Source organism: Mesoplodon mirus (genome assembly GCF_964341445.2).
Source record: "Mesoplodon mirus genome assembly, chromosome: 1".
Lineage (NCBI taxonomy): Eukaryota > Metazoa > Chordata > Mammalia > Artiodactyla > Ziphiidae > Mesoplodon > Mesoplodon mirus.
Window position 1 is genome coordinate 58,571,429 of NC_138976.1, and position 21,763 is coordinate 58,593,191.

Sequence of the window (21,763 nt, forward strand, 5' to 3'; positions counted from 1 at the left end):
TTCCTGCTAAACTCATTTACTATATTATATTGTTCTATGATCTTCCTTCCAGTGACTGGATGAACTACAGCTTAGGTGAGTTGTTTTCTATATTTGAGATTTTATATCCACATGACATATAGAACTTTCAATAAAAATAAACTGCCTGTAGGTACTTCCACACTGGAAGTATGTAGGTGTATTAAGTTCACAGCTCTGAGAAGAAACCAATGATTAACTACACTAATTTTAAGTATGTTTAATAACAATGATACCCAAATTCATTAATAAATGAATTTGAACAAATGCACTTTACAATCCATTAAATGTATTGCTCACTGCAGCCGTTGCAGAAATCATTTTGGAAATAAACACAAACATATACGTATTCACAGAAAATACCACTTATAGCTTTAATATCAAACATAGCTATCACAGACAGTTCACAAAAAGAGCATAAAGTGCAAAAGCTCCATTTCGAAAGGCCTTGAATTACTCCCAAAGTAATGGAGATTAAATGCTACCACAGCCAGTGGGCCTACCACCCATATACAGCACACCCTATATGAAGTACAGAACAAGGTATATATCTGAAAATACGCTATTTGCTCTGATTACATATTGTGGTTACAAAATCGTCTTAAATCTGGTTTAACATATAGGGAAAGATACAATTCAAACAATTAGTCCCTTAGAGTAGGGGTCATTAAAAAAAAAAAAAAAAACCATCTGTAGGAGAACGATGTCTATAAAATCCATTGAGAATCCCAACCTGGCCCAAGACTCCTCTTTGACCGGCTGGATCAACAGCACCCAGGCAAAGAGCTGGCTATTAAAGGTTCCAAGTTCATCCGGGAAAAAGGAGCTATGAGAGGGGCTCTGGCCAGGCAAGCTTCAGCCCTCACCTGTCCCACAGAGATGGTTCCATGTCAGCCCCGAGGAATGAAGAGCCAGGGAAGGATCACATCCCAGTTTTGGAGCCTTTGGTATGGCACCAGCTCATGTAAGCATAATGAACTAGTAAGAAGTTTTTACACACCTGAGAAATCCAATAAATAGAATACATGATGGTCTTTTTACAAAGCCTGTGCTTGATGCCCATCAAGGTTAGTCCCCCAACAGAACAACTTTGATCCACAATTCATGTTTTATAGGCACTCTTCAGAAGGACAGGCACAGAGTTGCCCCAAAAGGTAGCCTATTACCAAATAGATGTAGATATCTCATCCCGAAACACCTGCAATATATTCACCGAAGTGCTTGTTTTACATTATAATAATAAAGGGGAGAAAATATTTTCTAAAAATCATCAAACACTATAAAACAAGAATCATTAACTTAAATGATCACTTGGTAAATTAATGTTTTTTAATATTCTAAATCCAGTTCCTGCTGGGTATCTCTCTTAGGCAAATTCTAACCAGAACAAATATCTAATAGCCATGCTGAGTAACTGCCGTAACCTAACTCCTAAATGTCAAATCTCCACTTCCCTGAATTACCAGGGGGGAAAAAAAGGATTCTTGATTGCACATCAATTAATGAAATAAGCTATGCACTTTTTAAAAATCTGAAAACATCAAAACCTGTAGAACCATATATTTAACAGCTATTTTCTATGACTTGTCCATCTAAGTGCAGAAGTATATCAAAAAGCAGAATTCAGTTCATTATTTCTTAGGGCCCATTCATGTGAGGCTCGATTAAAAGGGAAGGCTCAGTAGTAAGTCTTAGAATCCAGTGATGAACACTCAAGAGCATAGCTAACTCTCATATATCCCAAAACCTGCTCTTCAGGAAAAATATACAACTGGCATTTATATTCCATTCAAGGTACAATATCAACTGTCAGCTCTAAAAGACATCAATTGACAACTATATTAGGAAAAAAAAGACAAGAAGGAAATATATCAAAATATATTAACAATGGTTGTCCTTGAGCTATAGAAGTACACACTACTTTTTTTCTTCTCCATCAACTTTTCTTAATATCCCCATTTTCTTTAAAATGCATGTAGTGCTATGAGCATTATGAATACACATGTAAATATAAATATGCATGATGCCATAAACCTAACTTAAAGTAAGATTGGTATATTCCTACTCTTTTTTAAATTAAATTAAATTTATTTATTTATTTATTTTTGGCTGCGTTGGGTCTTCGTTGCTGCACGTGGGCTTTCTCTAGTTGCAGCGAGCCGGGGCTACTCTTCGTTGCGGTGCGCAGGCTTCTCATTGCGGTGGCTTCTCTTGTTGCAGAGCATGGGCTCTAGGTGCACGGGCTTCAGTAGTTGTGGCACACAGGCTCAGTAGTTGTGGCGCACGGGCTTAGTTGCTCCGCAGCATGTGGGATCTTCCTGGACCAGGGCTCGAACCCGTGTCCCCTGCATTGGCAGGCAGACTCTTAACCACTGCGCCACCAGGGAAGCCCTATTCCTACTTCTTGATTTACCATCCCACGCTGGCAAGCGTAGTGATTTCTGTTCAAAAGCAAAGTCTTGTCTTCCTCAAATATACCCCCTTCCACACTTTTTTCTCAGCCTTCATCTCATTAAAACCAATCTCTAGAAGGGCATTCTGTTTTTCGTAACAAAAACATTCTCTCCGAAACTTAGTCATTTGTCTTGTAGGAAAAGCAGAGAAATAGTCCTGTGAGTTAGTGTACTTACTTCCTTACTTCCAGCAGTGTCACATTGTATCCCTATTTCCAAAGGTCACTCAGAACCTTCAAGAAGGGCAATGTCAAAGCCTTGGGGGCTGGAGGTGGTGTTTCCCACAGAACACACCCTTCATTTCATAGGGAGAACCGGTCCCTCCTTAACGGTTGGGACAATGCTCCCATCACTGAGGAGACAGAAATTAAACCTCACACACACACAAAACATTTCCTACACTCTCCGCTTCTCCTTATTTACTTTTTCCCACTAAAGGAGCTGGGCTTAAAATACAACAAACTCCCTACTTGGAGCATTCTTATATTGCAGGATGGATGAGACGAGAATCCATGCCTGGTGGGTCAATATGGATGGTCTGACATTTCCCTTTAAAGAAAATTCTAGACTTGAAACCCAAAGGACTTAAGAGCAGTTTTTCCAATTCTGTTCTACAAGCCACCTAGGTCTCATATCGGTACATTAAAGATGCCACGAGTATTTAATTCAAATACCGTTTTTTAAACTATAATAAAGCAACATGTACACTCATTCAACACCAAATTTTTCTACCTTGGAAACCACCAATTTGTTAATTTCCATTTTCACTGCCTTTTATATTATTCACGAAGTGCTATAAGTTTAACCTCAAAATAAATTTAAGCTAATAAAATACAAATTATTTCACACATTAGGTCTCCATAAAGATTTCTTATTGCAAACAGGGCTCTGCTGCTAAAATAATTTAAAAACCACAGAAGTAGAATAAAGTCACTCATTTCTAAAGTCTAAATTCAGTTGGTTCTTGGACTTTTCACCTGCAATTCTGTGCAAATTTTAACCAGAGTAAGAGTTCCCGGACAAGCCAAAAACTGCTACATACTTAGGACAGTGACATGATTCCCATCCACACAAGAAGGACACATCTGTTCTGCCCTCTCCCGTGATGGAATGTTGCAAAGCAAGAGATGCCTGAGTTAAAATGAGTATCCCTGAGGTCACGAATTCCCGCACCTTGAAGACATATGCAGAGTCTCCCATTCAGCCCAGTGAAGAGGACAGGAGTTGCAGCCAGTGTCACTTTAGGCGAGAACTCAGAAGGCAAGAGCTTTGCCCTGCTGCACCCAAAGCAGCCAGTGTGTAGTTAAGGCCAGCACTTAAGAAAAGCACGTGGTCAAACGCCAGCACGGAGAAACCACAGGAAGCACCTCATACTGTGAGGATATGGAGTGTAATTCCCACAGTAAATACCAAAGAAAGAAGCGGCAAGATTCTTGAGGATAATTTCCAGAATAGGACAGCACACAGGAGGCTTCCAATGAGAACAACTTCTAAAACTTCATGTTTGCTCCAAAGTTTGAACCAGGACCCCTACCACGATTGTCACAGGCCGTTGGCAATGTCACAGAGGTCAAGCAGTAAAGGGGTGGGTCTCTGTATGGAACGCTCACACCACTCACACCGTAGCTAGTCTTCTCTTCGTGTGTTTGAGGGTACTGGGCGGGGACCGTGTCAGCATTTAAAAATTGTGCTTATCTTCAAGAATGGCTTAAAGTGGAGTGTCGTTTTTGGCATAGAGGGCTTTTCTTGTTAGCTTCACCCTGATCTAGAGTCAAGGCCCCATCTCTCAGAAGAGGTAGCAGGAAAAGGATGCACACATGTATGTAAACCCTGGGTTATGGAGAGATGCAAGGGGGGAAACCAGCCTCCTTAGCCACAAGCCCTGTGTGTGTTCCATTTGTTTGCTTTTGTTTCAGGACAGTTTCCCCAAATGAAAATCTCTGGCCTCTTCCACCATACAGTCAGAGGGTCTTGTCTGGCGCAGGATTTGTCTGTCAAGGGAGGGTCCGCTCCGAGAGCACATGGGAACGGGGGGATCTGGAGCAAACTCTCTCCAGGAAGCGAGGTGTGTGCAGCGCTGGGTCCCCCACAGGACGGCTCTGCCATGACCATAAAGGACGCAGCCCAATGAGCACTGTAGCTGGAGGTGACACTGAAAAGACACACCTAGTACCCCTCGGCCCTCTACTTCCCATCTTTGGGAAAGGGGAAGACACGCGCTGCTCCCCAGGCACCGTGGAGTCCTGGCGGTCCACAGACACACTAGTTAGAACCCAAGGGCGCCGAATTTTTAAAAGACAGACTCCGCTCCCGATTCTGCGAATCCCCCTGGCTGTCTCTGCTGGCAGATGAAGTTTAGGTGCGAGAGGGAAAATAAGCAGAGAGGCCAGCCACTGCCATGCCATCACGTGATCTTGACTGGTGATTTCTTGTTGGCGCACAGAAGGGACACGTAGGGGACGCCGATGAAGGCCCATCTCTCGCTGGGCCAAAACTTGATGACGGGGCCTTGCTCGGGTATCTCGGAGGCAGCATCAAAGTAGGCGAAGCACACGCAGCCCAGGTAGGCGGCCAGGCAGATGAGGATGTGCCTGTGGTGGAGACGTGGCGGCATGAGAACTGAGAGAACCTGACGCAGGTAAGACTGTGCTCGGGTTTAGCCCGTTCCTCCCTCCCGCTAACCTGTCTCTCCTGGATGCAAAGACAGGCAAGGCCTCCTTTAATTAAGAAGGGGTGAGGTTGCCCAACAATCCCTGGAATAGCAGAAGAATGGTAACTCCTGAACCAACAAAGCCTCTTTTGGAATGTTCTAAAACATTCCAGCTTGATAACAGGAAAAACCTGCAAATGCCTTTGGGGCTCAACCGAGAAGACTGAGGCCCGAGGATATCGCTTATATGCAGAATCTTAAACAAACAAACAAAAAGAACTTATTCATAAAACAGAAACAGACTCACAGACTTAGAGAACGGAACTTTTGGTTCCCACGGAGGAAGAAGCGGGGGAAGGATAGATTGGGAGCTGGGATTGACATGTAAATAAACTGATTAATGAATTAATGAATTAAACTAAAAAAACAAAATAAATAAAACAGAGGCACTAAGGAAATAACCGATGAGCACGTGGAACTAGTCCCCCCACCCTTCTAGCTTTAATAATCAGCTGTACATATCTGACACCCTTCATTAGGAATAATTTTATACTGATTCATCTGCTTTTGCACTTTAGTAAGGAAACTCTTTTTTTTTTTTTTTTTTGCGGTACGCAGGCCTCTCACTGTTGTGGCCTCTCCCGTTGCGGAGCACAGGCTCCGGACGCGCAGGCTCAGCGGCCATGGCTCACGGGCCCAGCCGCTCCGCGGCATGTGGGATCTTCCTGGACCGGGGCACGAACCCGTGTCCCCTGCATCGGCAGGCGGACTCTCAACCACTGCGCCACCAGGAAAGCCCAGGGAACTCTTTTTTATTACTATTATTAAATTCACTGTGCCTGTAAAAAGTTTTCATGTTGATCTTTATCATGCAAGGGACCATTTAAAGGCATGTAATCCTACTTTTGTACCTTATACTGAAACTTAACTCCAGATGAATTAAAGATTGAAAATACATTTAAAGACATATTTAAAGAAAATATTTTTAATAAACTTTGGTGGGGGAGGCCTTTCTTAGAATGACACAAAGTTCAGAAACCCTAAAGGGAATGGCTGTGAGAGCCACATGTAATGCACGTCTCTACATTTAAAAACACATGGAATAAAGATGGCTGTAAGAGTACTACCAGTTTGCTTAGTTGAGAACAGTGTCATTTAAGGGATGTCACAGTCACACTGTAATGCATACAGAAGGGAGGGAAAAAAAAAAAACCTAAAGGAAAAGACTGACAGATGTGAGAACATGAAAATTTTAAACCAGTATGGCACAAAATATCATTAACATACTGAAAGATAAATGGGAAACTGGGGGTAAATATTTGCACCATATGACAAAGAATTAAAATCCCTATCTTACAAAGAACCTAAAGACTAATCATCTCATAGGGTGTCTGGGATTTACTTTAAATAATCCGGGTGTGGGTGGGTAGTGGGTGAAGGTGGCATGAATGAGATTGGCCTCATGTAGATACTACTGAAGCTATGTGTTGCCTAGCTGGGGGCTCCATGTATTATTCTTTGTACTTTTGAAAATGTTGCAAGTGTGCCCAATAAATGGCATATAGGTAGTAAAGAGTAATGACTGTCTCCTATGTGTCAGGTGCTAGGTGCTGGATATAAACTTTTAAAAATGGAAACACTCCACAGGGATGATAAAGAAACTTAAAAGGCACATTTCAAAAGAGGAAAGATATAGTAATTTTACATTTGAAAACATGCCCAACAAAATACTAATTTTTTTAAAAGACATGAAAATAAAAATAAAATCTTTTCAGGTTAACAAAGATTTTTTTTAAAGTTACTAATATCCAGTATATGTGAAAGTGTATCTTACAGATACACTTTTACTATCTTACAGATTTTAGTAAAAAGTGTTAGTTGATATAACATCTCTGGATTTGGCAACATATTATAATTTAACCTAAGGACACAATTCAGGCATATGAACAAATACAGATATTCACTACCAATTATTTGTAAAAGCGGAAAGTTAGAAATAACCTAAATATCCATTAATAGGGAGGTTGGTTAAATGAATTATAAAGCATCCATATTGTGCGGTATTACCTGGACACAAAAACTGTTGAAGATAATATAAACGCACTGGTAAGGAAAGCTGTCTATGATCTAGTATTTAGTTTAAACAACAAAAGAAGGACCAGTATGCATCATGTATAGAATGATGTTATTTTTGTTTTTAAAAGTAGAATTAGAGAACTATGTATATAAAGCCCCTGGAAGGATACACTTCAGGCTGTTAACAATTGTTCTCTCTCTTTGGTGGACAGAATTATGAAAGTCCCTCTTTCTATACTTACCTATAGTTTAAATTTGTTATAATAAATAAATATGTCACTTTACAACTGGGATGAAAAAATGGTTCAACTTTGTTTTTGTTTTTATTTTGAGGCCACACCACACAGCATGTGCGATCTTAGTTCCCCGACCAGGGATCAAACCTGCGCCCCCTGCGGTGGACGCACAGAGTCTTAACCACTGGACCACAGGGGAAGTCTCAGAAAATGGTTCAACTTTGGGGAAAAAAAAAAACCACCTCAGAAAGTACACCAAATTTAAAAACAAATTAAGTTGGAATCCAAGTTATCACAGTCTACTTTTTGAATTTTACTTAAATCACTGTGTGATAAGGGAACTTGGATCAATTAAAAACGTACTATATCTTCAGTGAGATCCTATTTACACAGGTGGATACATTTATCAAAATTTACCAGACTACACAGTTAAGATCTTTGCATTTGATTATTCCCAGGAAGAAAACCACTGGATTTCCTCCTCAGCTTTCTGAGTACAGGATTCTCCGCACTGTTTTGTAGCTTTCTTTTCCTTAACAGTGTATCCTGAGCCTTCTAAACTAGAGATGCTCCAATTCCCCATTACTGAGTTCCTAGACTGGTTTGATGTCACCAGGTGGGTGATCCTGAACAATTCACTTTACTTCTCTGGGCTTCTGTCTCCACCTGTCAAATGAATGGGTAAGACTGTCCCTAGGTGACCTGTGAGGCCCAGGCTGGTCACTCAGGCTCAAAAGGCGTGCTTGGTTCCTATTCAGGACCGTCCTATCCTCACATCACATCTGTCCCACACCTTCGCCGCCTTCGCCACCTTCCCCCACCCTGGAGATCTAGCTAGAGCTCAGGTTACGGATTCAAGTTCCAAGCTCCTTTCTGCTTTAATAATAGAGCTAGAGGTGAGAGACCACAGACATGAAGCACAGACAATTAGGTCTGTTTGTTCCGGCTAAGCCTGCTCCCTGGAGCTGTTTCTGCTTTTTCTATCGCTTCTGAAACGTCTGACAATCTACTTGAGGAGAGGAGGCACCCAGGCTCAGCTCTGTCCCCTGTGTACACTTGTGCCCCCTGCAGGGAGAACGGAGTGACAGCGAGTGTAGGCCCTGCCTGGTGACCACCCACCCCACCACAAGCGGGGCTCACCACACGCAGTGCAGGTAGGGAAAGTGGAAGGACGACAGCAGCTCACAGAAGGCCCGGTCACTGATCCAGCAGAAGAGGGCGAGGGTCCACCAGAGGCCCGAGAAGAGGCCCAGCTTAAAAACACGTACGTTGTCACACCTGCCCGGAGATGTAGAGAACAGCTCGCGTCAGTCCTGGCTCCTGTTACCTTGCTGGCCACTTCTTCTCTGCTTCCTCTTGCCTCCCTGGCCCCTTGGCACTGGGGTTCCCACCCAACGCCCTGTCACACGTGCTCACGGATGTAAACACCGTATGTACCCTGATGGCTCATAAAGCCACACTCCTCACTGAGGCCTCTCCTTGACTCCAGACTTAACAAACCACATGTCACATTCTTGACATGTCCACCCAATGTCCAGTGTTGATCTAAAGTTTACACGTCCACAACGTACTCCTAAATCCTTCCGTCTGCCCAATGCCCAGCCCTCTCAGGAAGAGGTCACTCTGTGCTTTCAGGACCTCAGGCCAAGAATTTTGGAGTCCTTGTTCTCTTTCTCACACACCCCACATTCAATCCATCAGCCCCTCAATATATATCCAAAATCTGACCTCTTCCCATCATGTCCACCTGGGTCCAAGCCACCATTATCTCCTGCCTGTGTTACAGCCACTGCCTCCATCCACCCCCGCTCCTACAGTCACCTCTCAACGCCCTGCCCAAAAGCCTCCGACTGCGTCCCTTCTCCCAGAGGGCAAGCCAAAGTGCTCACGGAGGCCACGAGGCCCCAGTGTGCTGGCTTCTCCTCTGTGCTCCACCCCCGTCCTCCATACTCTGCCCCTCACTGCCTCTGCTCATCAAACCCCCCCAGGGATCTCTGCCATTCCTCCAAAATCCTGGGCGCATTCCTCCAGGCCTTAGCACTTGCCGTTCCTGCCACCTGGAATGCTGTTCCCAGATATACACGCGGCTCGCCACCTCCAGGTCTTTGCTCAGATGTCACTCAGTGAGCCCTCTGCTGAGCACTGTTTCTAACCATCGCACCACCTGTTTCTACCCCCTAAGTGACCCTCACTATCACCTTCTTCCCTCCTCTAGTTCTCTCTGTAGTGATTACAGCCCCGCTGACATCCTCTGTGTTTTCCTTATACATTTAAGACCTATCTCCTACCAGCAGGTAAGCTGCTCACTGCTGCATCTCCAGCCCCTGGGACAGCGCCAGGCACACAGGAGACTCACAGTACTCCTGAACGCACACTGGAACAAAAGCATTTCTGAAACAAACCCCAGCAGCTCAAAGGAAATTTCAGCTGCCGTTTTCTTTCCTTGTCACCAAATGGCTCACAAAGTGGGTGACTTCTATTCCTAGGGAGAAATGCCCAGAGGCAGTTGGTGCCTGAGGGTCCTTCGAACCCTCCCTCAGGGTCTCTTTCCCTTAAAGGACTGCTCCCCAGTCAGTCAAGCTTGCTCACTCTCAGGGGTCAGCATCTAACGTAATATCTGCACCCAAGAAGGGCTCATATTTACTGGTTCGTATTTGTTGAACGAGTAGACGGTGTCAAAAGCCTGACTTGCTGGTACCTTTCCCAGCTGCCTGATAGAAACATGAGTAAAAGCATCAGTGAAAAAATGGGATGGACAGCAGGCTCAGAGAGACCCACTCAAAAAACAAACTGAGAAACCCTGTCGGTAGTGGGCTAAATGCACCACTTGAAACAATTTTTGAAAGAATTAATAGAGCCCCATGACATAAGTAGTGACTACTTTCCAGTTTAGTGACGAAAACAGAGATGAACAATTTCCATTTTCCCTCTTCTCTTCAGCACACCCTCCTCTGAACGGCTCACCCTTGGACCCGCGCGGCCCCTCTCCCACAGCCCTGTCCCCTCACTCCGCACATTCTTCTCCACTCCTGCAGGTATCAGCTTCAAGGGCACTTTCTCAAATAGACTTTCTCTGACAGCCCAAGTACCATCGAACTCCCCCATCACATTCTATCCTGGGGCCCTGCCATCTTCCCTCATAACATGCATCACAAGCTGAGATTGTGTATTTGTTTAAGTGTTTGTTAATACCTAGTATCCGCCTAGACTGTAAGACCAATGAGAGCAGGAACTAGGTCTACTCTTTTACTAATGTATATCCAGCATTTAGCAACAGTGCCTGGTCCAGAATAGGCACTTAAAAATAAGGCTTGCTCCATGAACAGATAAAACTGTCCTTCACTTCTTTATTTTAACTGCCTCCTAGTGATCTGATCAGAACACTTTTTTAGATTTAAAAAAAAAAAAAAAAAACAGTAACAATATTGATTGGGTACCAAATTCTCAGAATCCACACCAGGCACTGTACAAGGCAAAATAAGCAGGCCTGGGCTTCCCTGGTGGCGCAGTGGTTAAGAATCTGCCTGCCAATGCAGGAGACATGGGTTCGAGCCCGGGTCCGGGAAGATCCCACATGCCGCAGAGCAACTAAGCTCGTGTGCCACAACTACTGAGCCTGCGCTCGAGGGCCCATGAGCCACAACTACTGAGCCCATGTGCCATAACTACTGAAGCCCGCATGCCTAGAGCCCGTGCTCTGCAGCAAGAGAAGCCACCACAATGAGAAGCCCGCACACCACAGCGAAGAGTAGCCCCCGCTCGCGGCAACCAGAGAAAAGCCCGCATGCAGCAACGAAGACCCAACGCAGTCAAAAATAAAATAAAAAATTATTTAAAAAAATAATAATAAACAGGCCTCTTGCCATGTTAAAAGGTAAAATGAAAACTAACAAAAACAAGCATCAATAAATATGTAGACAGTTAGCCTGGTATAACAGGAGCTATGTAAGCTCAATTTAACTAAACCTAGGAAATCTGGTTTAAGGGCCACACCAGCACAGTGAGCTGCAGATGCAGCGTACGTGGCAAGAGAGGCTGAAAGGCAGGTGGTCACGGAAGAGGCGGGGCGGGGCTGACACTTGTGAAGCAGGGAGGGAAAGCAAAGTCCTGCAGAGTCAGGGACTCAGGGCACCTGGTACTGACCCTTTCTCTGCTTCTGGAGACACAGGTCCTGCTGTACACCACTAACAAGGGCTATGTGAACTTGAGGCTTGTCCAAACCTGCACTTCATCAGGTTTTATCCCCGCTTTTCAGGGCTTATATCACAATGTCAATGTGAGGTTAAAAGCAGGACACAAGTCATATATATACACACATATATATCAGGACCCTATTTTAGGATAGAAAAACTGAGAGGATGGCTGTCGTTTCTTCTCTTCTTGACCCTTTGTTGTGCTCTCAAAGTTTTCCTTAACAATAAATTCACTCCTATAATCAGAAAAAGTCTATTTCAAAGTATCCTCAACACAGCTGAGTCACTTGGTGATGTGACAACACAAATGTCAGTCAATGTCAGGCCATGACCCCCAGGCATAAGAAAATTTTGTTTCCTCCTGGTCTGAGAGAAGGTTTAATAAGGACAATGAACATATGAAAAGACTAGAAACAAGCTCTAGGAATGAGGCTAATGAGAAATGGAAAGCTAAAAAACAGCCCCTCCCCTATCTGTTCTCAGCAGAGGGAGGTGGGATGAGGAACATTTAGCTGAGACATGACACATCATTGCTGATGACAAGCAGGGAACACTCTGGAAGGACATGACAAGAGCGACAGGGCATCTTCTTGCTGGGGATGTTATCAAAGCAGGCCAACAAGCATCTTCTCTTTCCTCTCCGGGACCTGAGTGGGAAGTGTGACACAGCAGTGTACGGGGTCCTCGTCCCTGCCCACGTGGAGTTACGTCAAGCAGAGGAGACAGACATTGAGCAAAACAACAGCACGAATACTTTTTTAATTACAACCAAGATGGGGGCCATAAAGGAGAAGTTTGGGGTGCTATGAGAGCATATAAATGGTTGAGCCAAAACCTGAAGGATGAGAAGTGAACCAAGCAAGAGGGTCAGAAAGAAGGGACAGCGTGAACCCAGACCTGGAGCCGGGAGGAGCCAGACCCCCTTGGGGACACGGAAGGTCAGAATGGCTGGAGGACAAAATGTAAGGGGAGCTTTGTGGGGGAGAGATCCACAGGCAGGGACCATGTGGGGGATTTTGAACTTCAGCCTAATTGTGATGCCAACCAATAGAAAAATAATGGTGATCAGATGAGATGACTGGGGAAGGAAGAGGAAGCCAGACTTCTGGCTTGAGCAAATGGGTAAATGGTGCTCTAATTTTCTGAGGCTGGAAATATTAAGAGAGCCAGAACTGGAAAGGGAGATCAGGAATCTGGGTTTGGATGAGTTGGATTTGAGATGCCTGTGACATGTGGAGTTGGAGAGGTCAGGCAGGCAGCTAGATACACAGTGGTGGAGTAGAAGGAAGGACTGGGTTAGAGCCATTTGCATACGTACAGGAATTAAAGCCATGGAGTAGGTGAGAGGTTGTAGGGGGAAATATAGTGGGAGAAAAGCAGAGAGGTGAGGGTGTACCTTATGGGGTCCCTGCATGGACAGGTGCATAGAAAAGAAGGAGCTTACATGAGGGGCTTAAGAGGACCTGCCGCAGAATTGGTAGAAACTCAGGAGGGCATGGTGTCATAGGAATCATGGGAAAGACTGTTCCAAGGATGAGGGGGTGAATTGTGCAGAGAGCTGAGATTCAGGAGGACAGAAAAATGACCATTGGATGAACAACCAAGAGGGTATGGGTATTGAAGTGGGGACAGAAGCCAGATTGGAGTGGCTTGAAGACTAAATGAGAGGTGATGGATGGAGACAACTTTTATTTATTTATGTGTGTGTGTGTGTGTGTGTGTGTGTGGCCACGCCACATGGCTTACAGGATCTTAGTTCCTCGACCAGGGATTGAACTCGGGCCACAGCCGTGAAAGCTCCGAGTCCTAACCACTGGACCGTCCAGGGAATCCCCTGGAGACAACTTTTAAATAAGTGTGGCTGCAACAGATAGGAGAGAGAAAGCGTGATGGCTGGAGACAGATGTGACTGAGTCCAGGTTTGGGTGTTAGAGAAGATGGGGGAGACTCAAACACGGCTGCAGGCTAATGGGATGGATCCTTTGGAGAGGGAGGGATGACACAGTAGACAACTTACAGGGGTAAACTAAGCATAGGAGAAGAGGGAATTATCAAGGGGTAGAAAGGCTGACCCTAGGTGGAAGGGGGGATACTTCCCATGATACGGCAATTTGCTAATGTCGTGATGAAGACCAATTAGCAGTAGTGATGACTAGCTTTTTAGGGGCCAAGATTTTAAGTATGGAACAGAAATTATTTCCTCTGTAGTTACTTTCAAAGGTTGGAATATTAAAGAAAGATATGTTTCCCTGCTTAAAGATCACAGTTGTGAAGCAGAATTTAAACCTTAAAATCATCTGCCCTAATCACTTGTCTTTCATTTGCTCTTGTTTAGGTAATATGAATTTAAAAGTTTCCCTTTCCTTAGCTATTTTTTAACAAAATTATAGACTAAAACAGATGATTAGACTCAGGAGTTAAAATGACAACTAGACTGCAATGAATTCTCAAGAAACATAGCTAAGTGCAGAACATTCTATTGACTTCAGGCCTAATAGCAGGCAGCATCACTGGACTGTTACAAATCCATTCAGATGTCTTTATCGGCAATTTATTGGGTTGGCCAAAAAGCGCCTTCAGCTTTTAAGTAAAAATAAAAGACACATTTTTCGTTTTCACCAAGAACTTTATTGAACGTATTCACCCATTTGTTCCACTACCTTCTGCCATTTTTCAGGCAACATCATAATTCCACTTGCACAAAATGTTTTATCTTTTTGAGCACCTGTTCCAGGTACCTTTTACAGTCTTCCAGGGAATTGAAATTTTTTCCAGTAAGAGAATTTTGTAAAGACCCAAATAAACGGAAATCTAAATAGACATTTCTCCAAAGAAAACATACAGATGGCCAAAAAGCACATGAAAAGATGCTCAACATCACTAATTATCAAAAAAAATGCAAATCAGAACTACAATGAGGTATCACCTGACAGCAGTCAGAATGGTCATCATCAAAAAGTCTACAAACAGGGCTTCCCTGGCGGCGCAGTGGTTGAGAGTCTGCCTGCCGATGCAGGGGACACGGGTTCGTGCCCCAGTCCGGGAAGATCCCACATGCCGCGGAGCGGCTGGGTCCGTGAGCCATGGCCGCTGAGCCTGCGCTCCGCAACGGGAGAGGCCACAACAGTGAGAGGCCCGCGTACCGCCAAAAAAAAAAAAAAAAAAAAAAAAAAGTCTACAAACAATAAATGCTAAAGAGGGTGTGGAGAAAAGGGAACCCTCTTGCACTCTTGGTAGGAATGTAAATTGATACAGCCACTATGGAGAACAGTATGGAAGTTCCTTAAAAAACTAAAAATAGAACTACCATGTGACCCAGCAATCCCACTACTGGGCATATACCCAGAGAAAACCATAATTCAAAAAGAGTCATGTACCACAATGTTCATTGCAGTTCTATTTACAATAGCCAGGTCATGGAAGCAACCTAAGTGTCCATCGACAGAGGAATGGATAAAGACGATGTGGCACATATATAGAATGGAATATTACTCAGCCAAAACGTTTTATCTTTTTGAGCAAAGAACTGTTCCAGATGCCTTTTACAGTCTTCCAGGAAATTGAAATTTCTTCTGTTAGGAGAATTTTGTGAAGACCGAAATAAATGGAAATCCGAAGGTGCAACGTCTGGTGAATACGACAGATGAATCAGAACTTCCCAGCCAAGCTGTAACAGTTTTCGACTGGTCATCAAAGAAACATGCAGTCTTGCGTTATCCTGATGGAAGATTATGCGTTTTCTGTTGACTAATTCCAGATGCTTTTCGCCGAGTGCTGCTTTCAGTTGGTCTAACTGGGAGCAGTATCTGTTGGAATTAATCGTTTGGTTTTCCAGAAGGAGCTCATAATATGGGATTCACTTCCAATCCCACCATATACACAACATCACCTTCTTTGGATGAAGGTGTGGTTGGTCGTGGTTCATTTCGCTTGCCCCACGATCTCTTCCATTCCACATTATTGTACAGCATCCACTGTTCATTGCCTGTCACAATTTGTTTTAAAAATGGAAGGTTTTCATTACGTTTAAGCAGAGAATCGCATGCAGAAATACGGTCAAGAAGGTTTTTCTCGCTTACCTTGCGTGCAACACAAACATCAAAGCCACAAACATAACCAAGCTGGTACAAATGATTTTCAACGCTTGATTTGGATATTTTGAGTATGTCAGCTATCTCCCACATGGTATAACGTTGACTGTTCTCAATTAATGTCTCGATTTGATCACTATCAACTTCACCTGGTGTACCCGACCGGGGAGCATCATCCAGTAAGAAATCTCCAGAACGAAACTTCACAAACCCTTTTGACATGTTCGATCAGTCACAGCACCTTCTCCATACACTGCACAAATCTTTTTTTGCATTTTGGTTGCATTTTTACCTTTCTTGAAATAATAAAGCATAGTAAGCCAAAAATGTTGCTTTTTTTCTTCCATCTTCAATATTAAAATGGCTACAAAAATTCACCAATTTTAATAAGTGTTTTTTTAAATTTATTTTTGGCTGCATTGGGTCTTGGCTGCTGTGCATGGGCTTTCTCTAGTTGCGGCGTGCAGGGACTACTCTTCATTGCGGTGCACGGATTTCTCATTGCGGTGGCTTCTCTTGTTGCAGAGCACGGGCTCTAGGCGCGCGGGCTTTAGTAGTTGTGGCTCATGGGCTCTACAGCACAGGCTCAGTAGTTGTGGTGCACGGGCTTAGTTGCTCCGCAGCATGTGGGATCTTCCCGGACCAGGGCTCAAACCCGCATCCCCTGCATTGGCAGGCGGATTCTTACCCACTGCGCCACCAGAGAAGTCCCGATAAGTGGGTTTTTTTTTTTAATGCACGCTAATATGACAGCTGTCACATACAATCTAACAAAATTGTTTTGAATGAAGTTAAAGACAACTAAGTACTACTAGAGCCATCTTATGGAAAAAACCGAACGAAACTTTTGGCCAACCCAATAATTGTTTTCCAAAGAGTTTTCAGATCTGTTAGTGTTCTGAAATAGGTCTCTTACTTCCCAGGTCTGTGAAGGCTAATCAAAGCCGACAAGACAAGACAGGACAAAGTCTTTCCACTGCCAGCCAGCAAGTTTAAATACCTCTTCAACCACCTTTGACCCTGCCTGGTATTGCTGATAATCAAAACAACACCCAGAGGCAAAGCAATGGAAGAAAATATATACATGTTTCCACTCAAAACAAAGACTGAGAGAAAGCTGATAACACATTACACAGAGAAACTCTCACTAAGGTAGATAAATATAAGACTTCAATTAAAAGCATCTATGTCCATGACCATGAGTCATGAATTAAAATGGATGTCTACAAGTGAGTGCAGAGAAAAAGAAGCATTTTCAAAGAGTATGACAATAAGGGCAGTGGTTGAGTTGTGTTTTAATTGGGACTGAATAAGACAGTCATAAACACACAAGAGCTAAACTAAACTGTTTCTGGATATCAACCTGAACTCTGCACATACAACTTCCCACAGAAAATGCTTATGCAATCAGCAAAGGCTTTACCTGATAGACTGTAAGAAACCAAGCCTCAGGGAAAGTAGCAGTGCTGCTTTGTATATAGACATTCATTTCTTTTTCCTTCTGTGTGTAAATGCAATAGCCTCTCTAGGACTTTGCTTTCCTCCTTATTCTTGTCACATGAGCACATCTATTCTCCTTTCTACAGAATTAACTCTAGGCAGCTTGGTCTAGGCACTCACCAGCTCCTTGAGACGTTCCTCCTAAGCTAGCTTTGAACCACTGGGATGCACTGCATACACTGCTCCCCTCTTTCTGAAAATGAGATCATTAACATTTTGGACCAAACCAGGCAACTTGATGCTAATCCAAAAGTCAGGAACTACTCTTTGTGAGGGGTAACTCCTCTTCCACATTCAAGGGCAGTAAAAGAACCAGGAGCTGGTTTGCTCCTATCCCAGGGACAGCCTCAGGGCCAGGCAGGAAGACCTGCACCCACCTCCTTAGCTCGGCAACGAGCAGCGCTGTGCAAGGAACCCCCAGGGTCATCAGAGAGATGTTGTTGATGGCAGGCTTGACAAACGCCAGGCACGTTGTAACTGCAGACAGCACGCAGACCACCGCCTTGAACCTGCCCCTACATGGGTGAAAGCAAACCAAATCCATTAGCAAAGGAGGTCGTGTTGGTTTGTTGAATGCTGGCAAAGTACGGGCACTGCTGATGGGACTGCAAGCTCAAAAGACATTCCGCACTAAGTACCAGGAACCTAAAAACCATTCTCGCGCACTGGCTCGGTTATTCTAGGAATTTATCCTCAGGAAGCAATAAGAAATTTTCAAAATATTTAGCCATGAAAATGGTAAAATTAAAATCAACTTAAATCCCTAAGGGTGAGATATAATACTTGATTTTTTTTTAGTGGCATTTCTCTGTATGTTTTTCTCAGATGTTTTACAGCATGATTGGGCAAACTCTCTCTGTAAAGGGTCAGATAGTAAATATTTTAGGTTTTGCAGGTCACAGGGTCTCTGCCTCAGCTACTCAACTCTGCCACTGTGGACAGCAAGTAAGCAAATGGGCATGGCTATGCACCAATAAAACTTGATTTGCAAAAACAGGCAAGGGGCCCATCTGGCGGAAGAACATAGTCTGCCAACCCCTGTTCTACAAGGTGAACATGTATGACCTCTATAAGAAAAACAGACCATTTACAAACCATAAAACTTCCTAGATTAAAAGAAAAAAATGCCCTATGTGTCTAGCACACAAAAGTCTAAAATTCTAGTGTCTATATTTACTGATAATCCAGTCTAGTATGCATTGGAATTTTGTGTTAGGTTTTCGACATGACACATCTTAGAAAAATAATCCATACCATCCTTACACCCTTCAGTGAAGGTGCTTTCGGTAGCAAGATCTAGAAGTGGCGACGTGACCCTGGACATGCTCCTTCTTCCCTCCCTGGGACTCCGTTTCCTTATCTATAAATTTCCTGTCTAGTCTGGACTAGATGATCTCAAAGGCCATATCCATGACTGAAATTTAGGGGCGCATGATTTTCCTGAAGTTTCTGTTATTCCTCATTAGCACAATTTACTTTGGCTAAGAGCCCTGGAAAGGGTCACAGTTAGGAAGCTAATCTGAACGAAATTCCATTATAAAGAAATCAAAGTGCATTGAAACCTTCAAAATACAAATGGATCTCTTAAAGAGGAACACCACTTATCATCAAGGCACAGGAAATCGTTGATCAAGCTGCCAACTTTCTGACTGGAATGAACAGGAACTGTAGCCCTGAACTTCAACCAGAGGGAAAATATATGTATATGGGAAAGGATCCAGGCAGCAAATCCTCAGGAGAACCGTGTTCTTTTCCTGGCCTTGGCCGGCATCCTTCAGCTACTGGATAAAAGTCTGCAACTCAGCCTGAGGACGGCAGTGTGACAGGCCCCAGCCCCAAGCATGCGCATGGCCCTTGGGGACCCACGGTAACTCTGTTACTGGGTTTGAGGTTCCGTGACACGTCAAGGCTTTTTGCCTTTTAGACTGCATAAACACATAATCAGATACTTCCAAATTGCATCATCTCTCTGTATCCAATGGTTTAGGACTCAGGCTCAGGACACGGAGAGCAACATGAGACCCACCATGTTCACATTCTGCCTCCATCACTTAGCAGTGCTGGGGTCTTTGGCAAGTCACTAAAACTCCCCAGGCTTCAGGTGTTCCATATGGAAATCAAGACACTGGCCCCATGGTGTTCTTACAAGCATTAAAGCACTCAACACAGAGCCTGGTACGTGGCGTGTGCTAATAAAATCCATTATTTCTGTTATCATGACCATCGTTTGAGAAAAAATGTTATTTTACATAACATCACTGTTGATAATATCACATGCAGGGAAAAGCTGACTGAGCTGGTGCTGCAATCAGCAAAGGCTCTATATAGTTCTGCCGAAGAGTTCAAAGGCAACAAGCTTGACGAAACATGCTTTCTCTAAGGGGAACATGGGCAGACACCTCCCTACCACTCCCCAGAGGGTGTGGAGGAATGCACTTCTGGAAGGCAGCTTAACCAATGAGGCCATCGTGTGAACGCACGATTCTGCAACCAGCAGAAGTCAACAGAGGTCACCAGCCGACCCCACAGTCACCAGAAGCCCTGGGGACAGAGAGAGCTAGAAATATCCGGGAAGCAAGGGGTCCCCATCGGGTGTTTTCTAAACAACCCTTACTGTGGCCTCTGTTCCTGTTTTCAACTTTCCAGCCCATTATAGGCTCAAATTGAACACAAGGTCAGGGAACCCTTAGCACCCCTTCTTCCTGTATTCCCCAAACCAAAATCTAGCAACCAAATACCATCACCATAATATTGTTATAATAATGTTGTTACTGTTCTTATCATTAGCTACCCTTTAAAGCAATGGTTTTTAGCCCTATCCGGCCCTGAGCTCCTTTTTTATATCAAATGTTTGGTAATGCCCTCTTTACTCTACTGAAGTGAAACAGAATTTATGGATGATAAAACCTCCCATCACTGGGGCCACCAAAAACATGTCCTTAAACTTCCCAGATGGCCTGCATGGGATAGAAATGTCCCTGGCTAAGATCCACTGCTTTAAACTCCCCTTTAAGACTAAAATATAACCTATTTAGAACAAGCCCCTGATACTCACAGGACGCCAGCATTTGGTCCTGGAAGGTCCACCCCCGTCATTTTCTAAGGAACTGATACAGCCCAGAGAGTCTGAGATGGAGGCCCCAGGTTATCCAGGCAGAGAGAGAGCAGGACAGCCAAACCTCAGCTTGCAACCTTGCTATTCAGGATTCAAAAAATGAACTGGATCATAAAGTGAGGGCTGTCCCTACATTTTGTAGACGCAACATCATGAAAACCAAGATAAATTCTTTAGAAAATGGATACAATTAGCCTACAAAAGGTCTTTTTCTCTAAACAAAAATGTCAAGTTTTTTTTTTTTTTTTTTGCGGTACACGGGCCTCTCACTGTTGTGGCCTCTCCCGTTGCGGAGCACAGGCTCCGGACGCGCAGGCTCAGTGGCCATGGCTCACGGGCCCAGCCGCTCCACAGCATGTGGGATCTTCCCGGACCGGGGCACGAACTCGTGTCCCCTGCATCGGCAGGCGGACTCTCAACCACTGCGTCACCAGGGAAGCCCCAAATTATTAATAACAGTCAACAGCTGAGTGTATATCCTGACAATTCTTCAGACATTCCAGGCAAGATGAAAGACAGCCCTTTTTAAAAAAATCTCACCAATTACTTCTATTTACATATGAACTTTGATAACTTCCCTGCTGTTCTAGATATCTTCAAAACTCTTACCTGTATTAGCCATTCATAAACACTCCTAGCATTTAGTGAGTCTTTACTCTGTAAGACACACTATATTATACACTTGATATGATTTTCCCATATATTTCTAACCCCAAGGTAGATACTTTTACTATCTCCACTTTACAGATGAGCAAAATGAGGTACCAGAGCTTAAAAAAAAAAAAAACTGGATTGTTATTAAAATACGTATTTGTCTGATCCAAAGTCGCTTAGCCAGCACATTCTCCCCTCTCTTCTCTAGAAATCTCACACTGGAACCACTCCTAATAGGTTTTTAGAAATATTCCAGCAAAGTCTACATCACTGAAAAAAAAAGGGGGGGCGGGGCTGAGGGGAGACAAATGTTAACTATCGTGTAAGTTCAGGCAGTTAAAACACACACTCCCCAGTCTCCAGAATTCCTGGTTTTGACCCGAAGTCTTTGGTCTGGCCTGCCATTCCACTGCAGAGCTGCCACCTGTCCCCACATCATGGGTGGTGAAGCCCACACAGAGGGGTCTGGCCTTCTGGCCTTCTTGCTCTCCCCACCACTGGCAAATTGAAGGCCAACAAATAGAGCTGAAATCCTTATTTACAGTGAGCTATAACATGCACCTTTTCTTTCTTTGCCTGTTAAAATTAGCAATGTTCATTCTCTCCTTCAACTGGTATGCATAGCTCAGAAATGCTGGGCAGAAATTTCCACGTGCCGTTGGGAATAACGAAAGCTAACGTGAAGCACTGACCATGTTCTTAGTACTCGACAGGGTGCTCTGCAGGATCGTCTCCCAAGAACCCTGAGGTGAACCCATGAGTCACCTAAGTCTACAG

At 43.9% G+C, this 21,763-nt stretch overlaps 1 protein-coding gene across 6 annotated transcripts in view; it reads right to left on the bottom strand.

The window, feature by feature from the left end:
• Positions 1-3,328: 3,328 nt before the first annotated feature.
• The window catches only part of ACER2 (alkaline ceramidase 2), a 52,572-nt gene continuing 34,137 nt past the window's right edge, over positions 3,329-21,763 (bottom strand). For all 6 annotated transcript variants that reach the window (XM_082625358.1, XM_082625353.1, XM_082625357.1 and 3 more), the window contains 3 exons: positions 17,595-17,732; positions 8,574-8,711; positions 3,329-5,062 (listed from right to left, as the gene is read on the bottom strand). In XM_082625358.1, the coding sequence (XP_082481484.1) occupies positions 4,876-5,062; positions 8,574-8,711; positions 17,595-17,732 (463 nt within the window). In that variant the 3' untranslated portion in view covers positions 3,329-4,875. The remainder of the gene's footprint in view (positions 5,063-8,573; positions 8,712-17,594; positions 17,733-21,763) is intronic.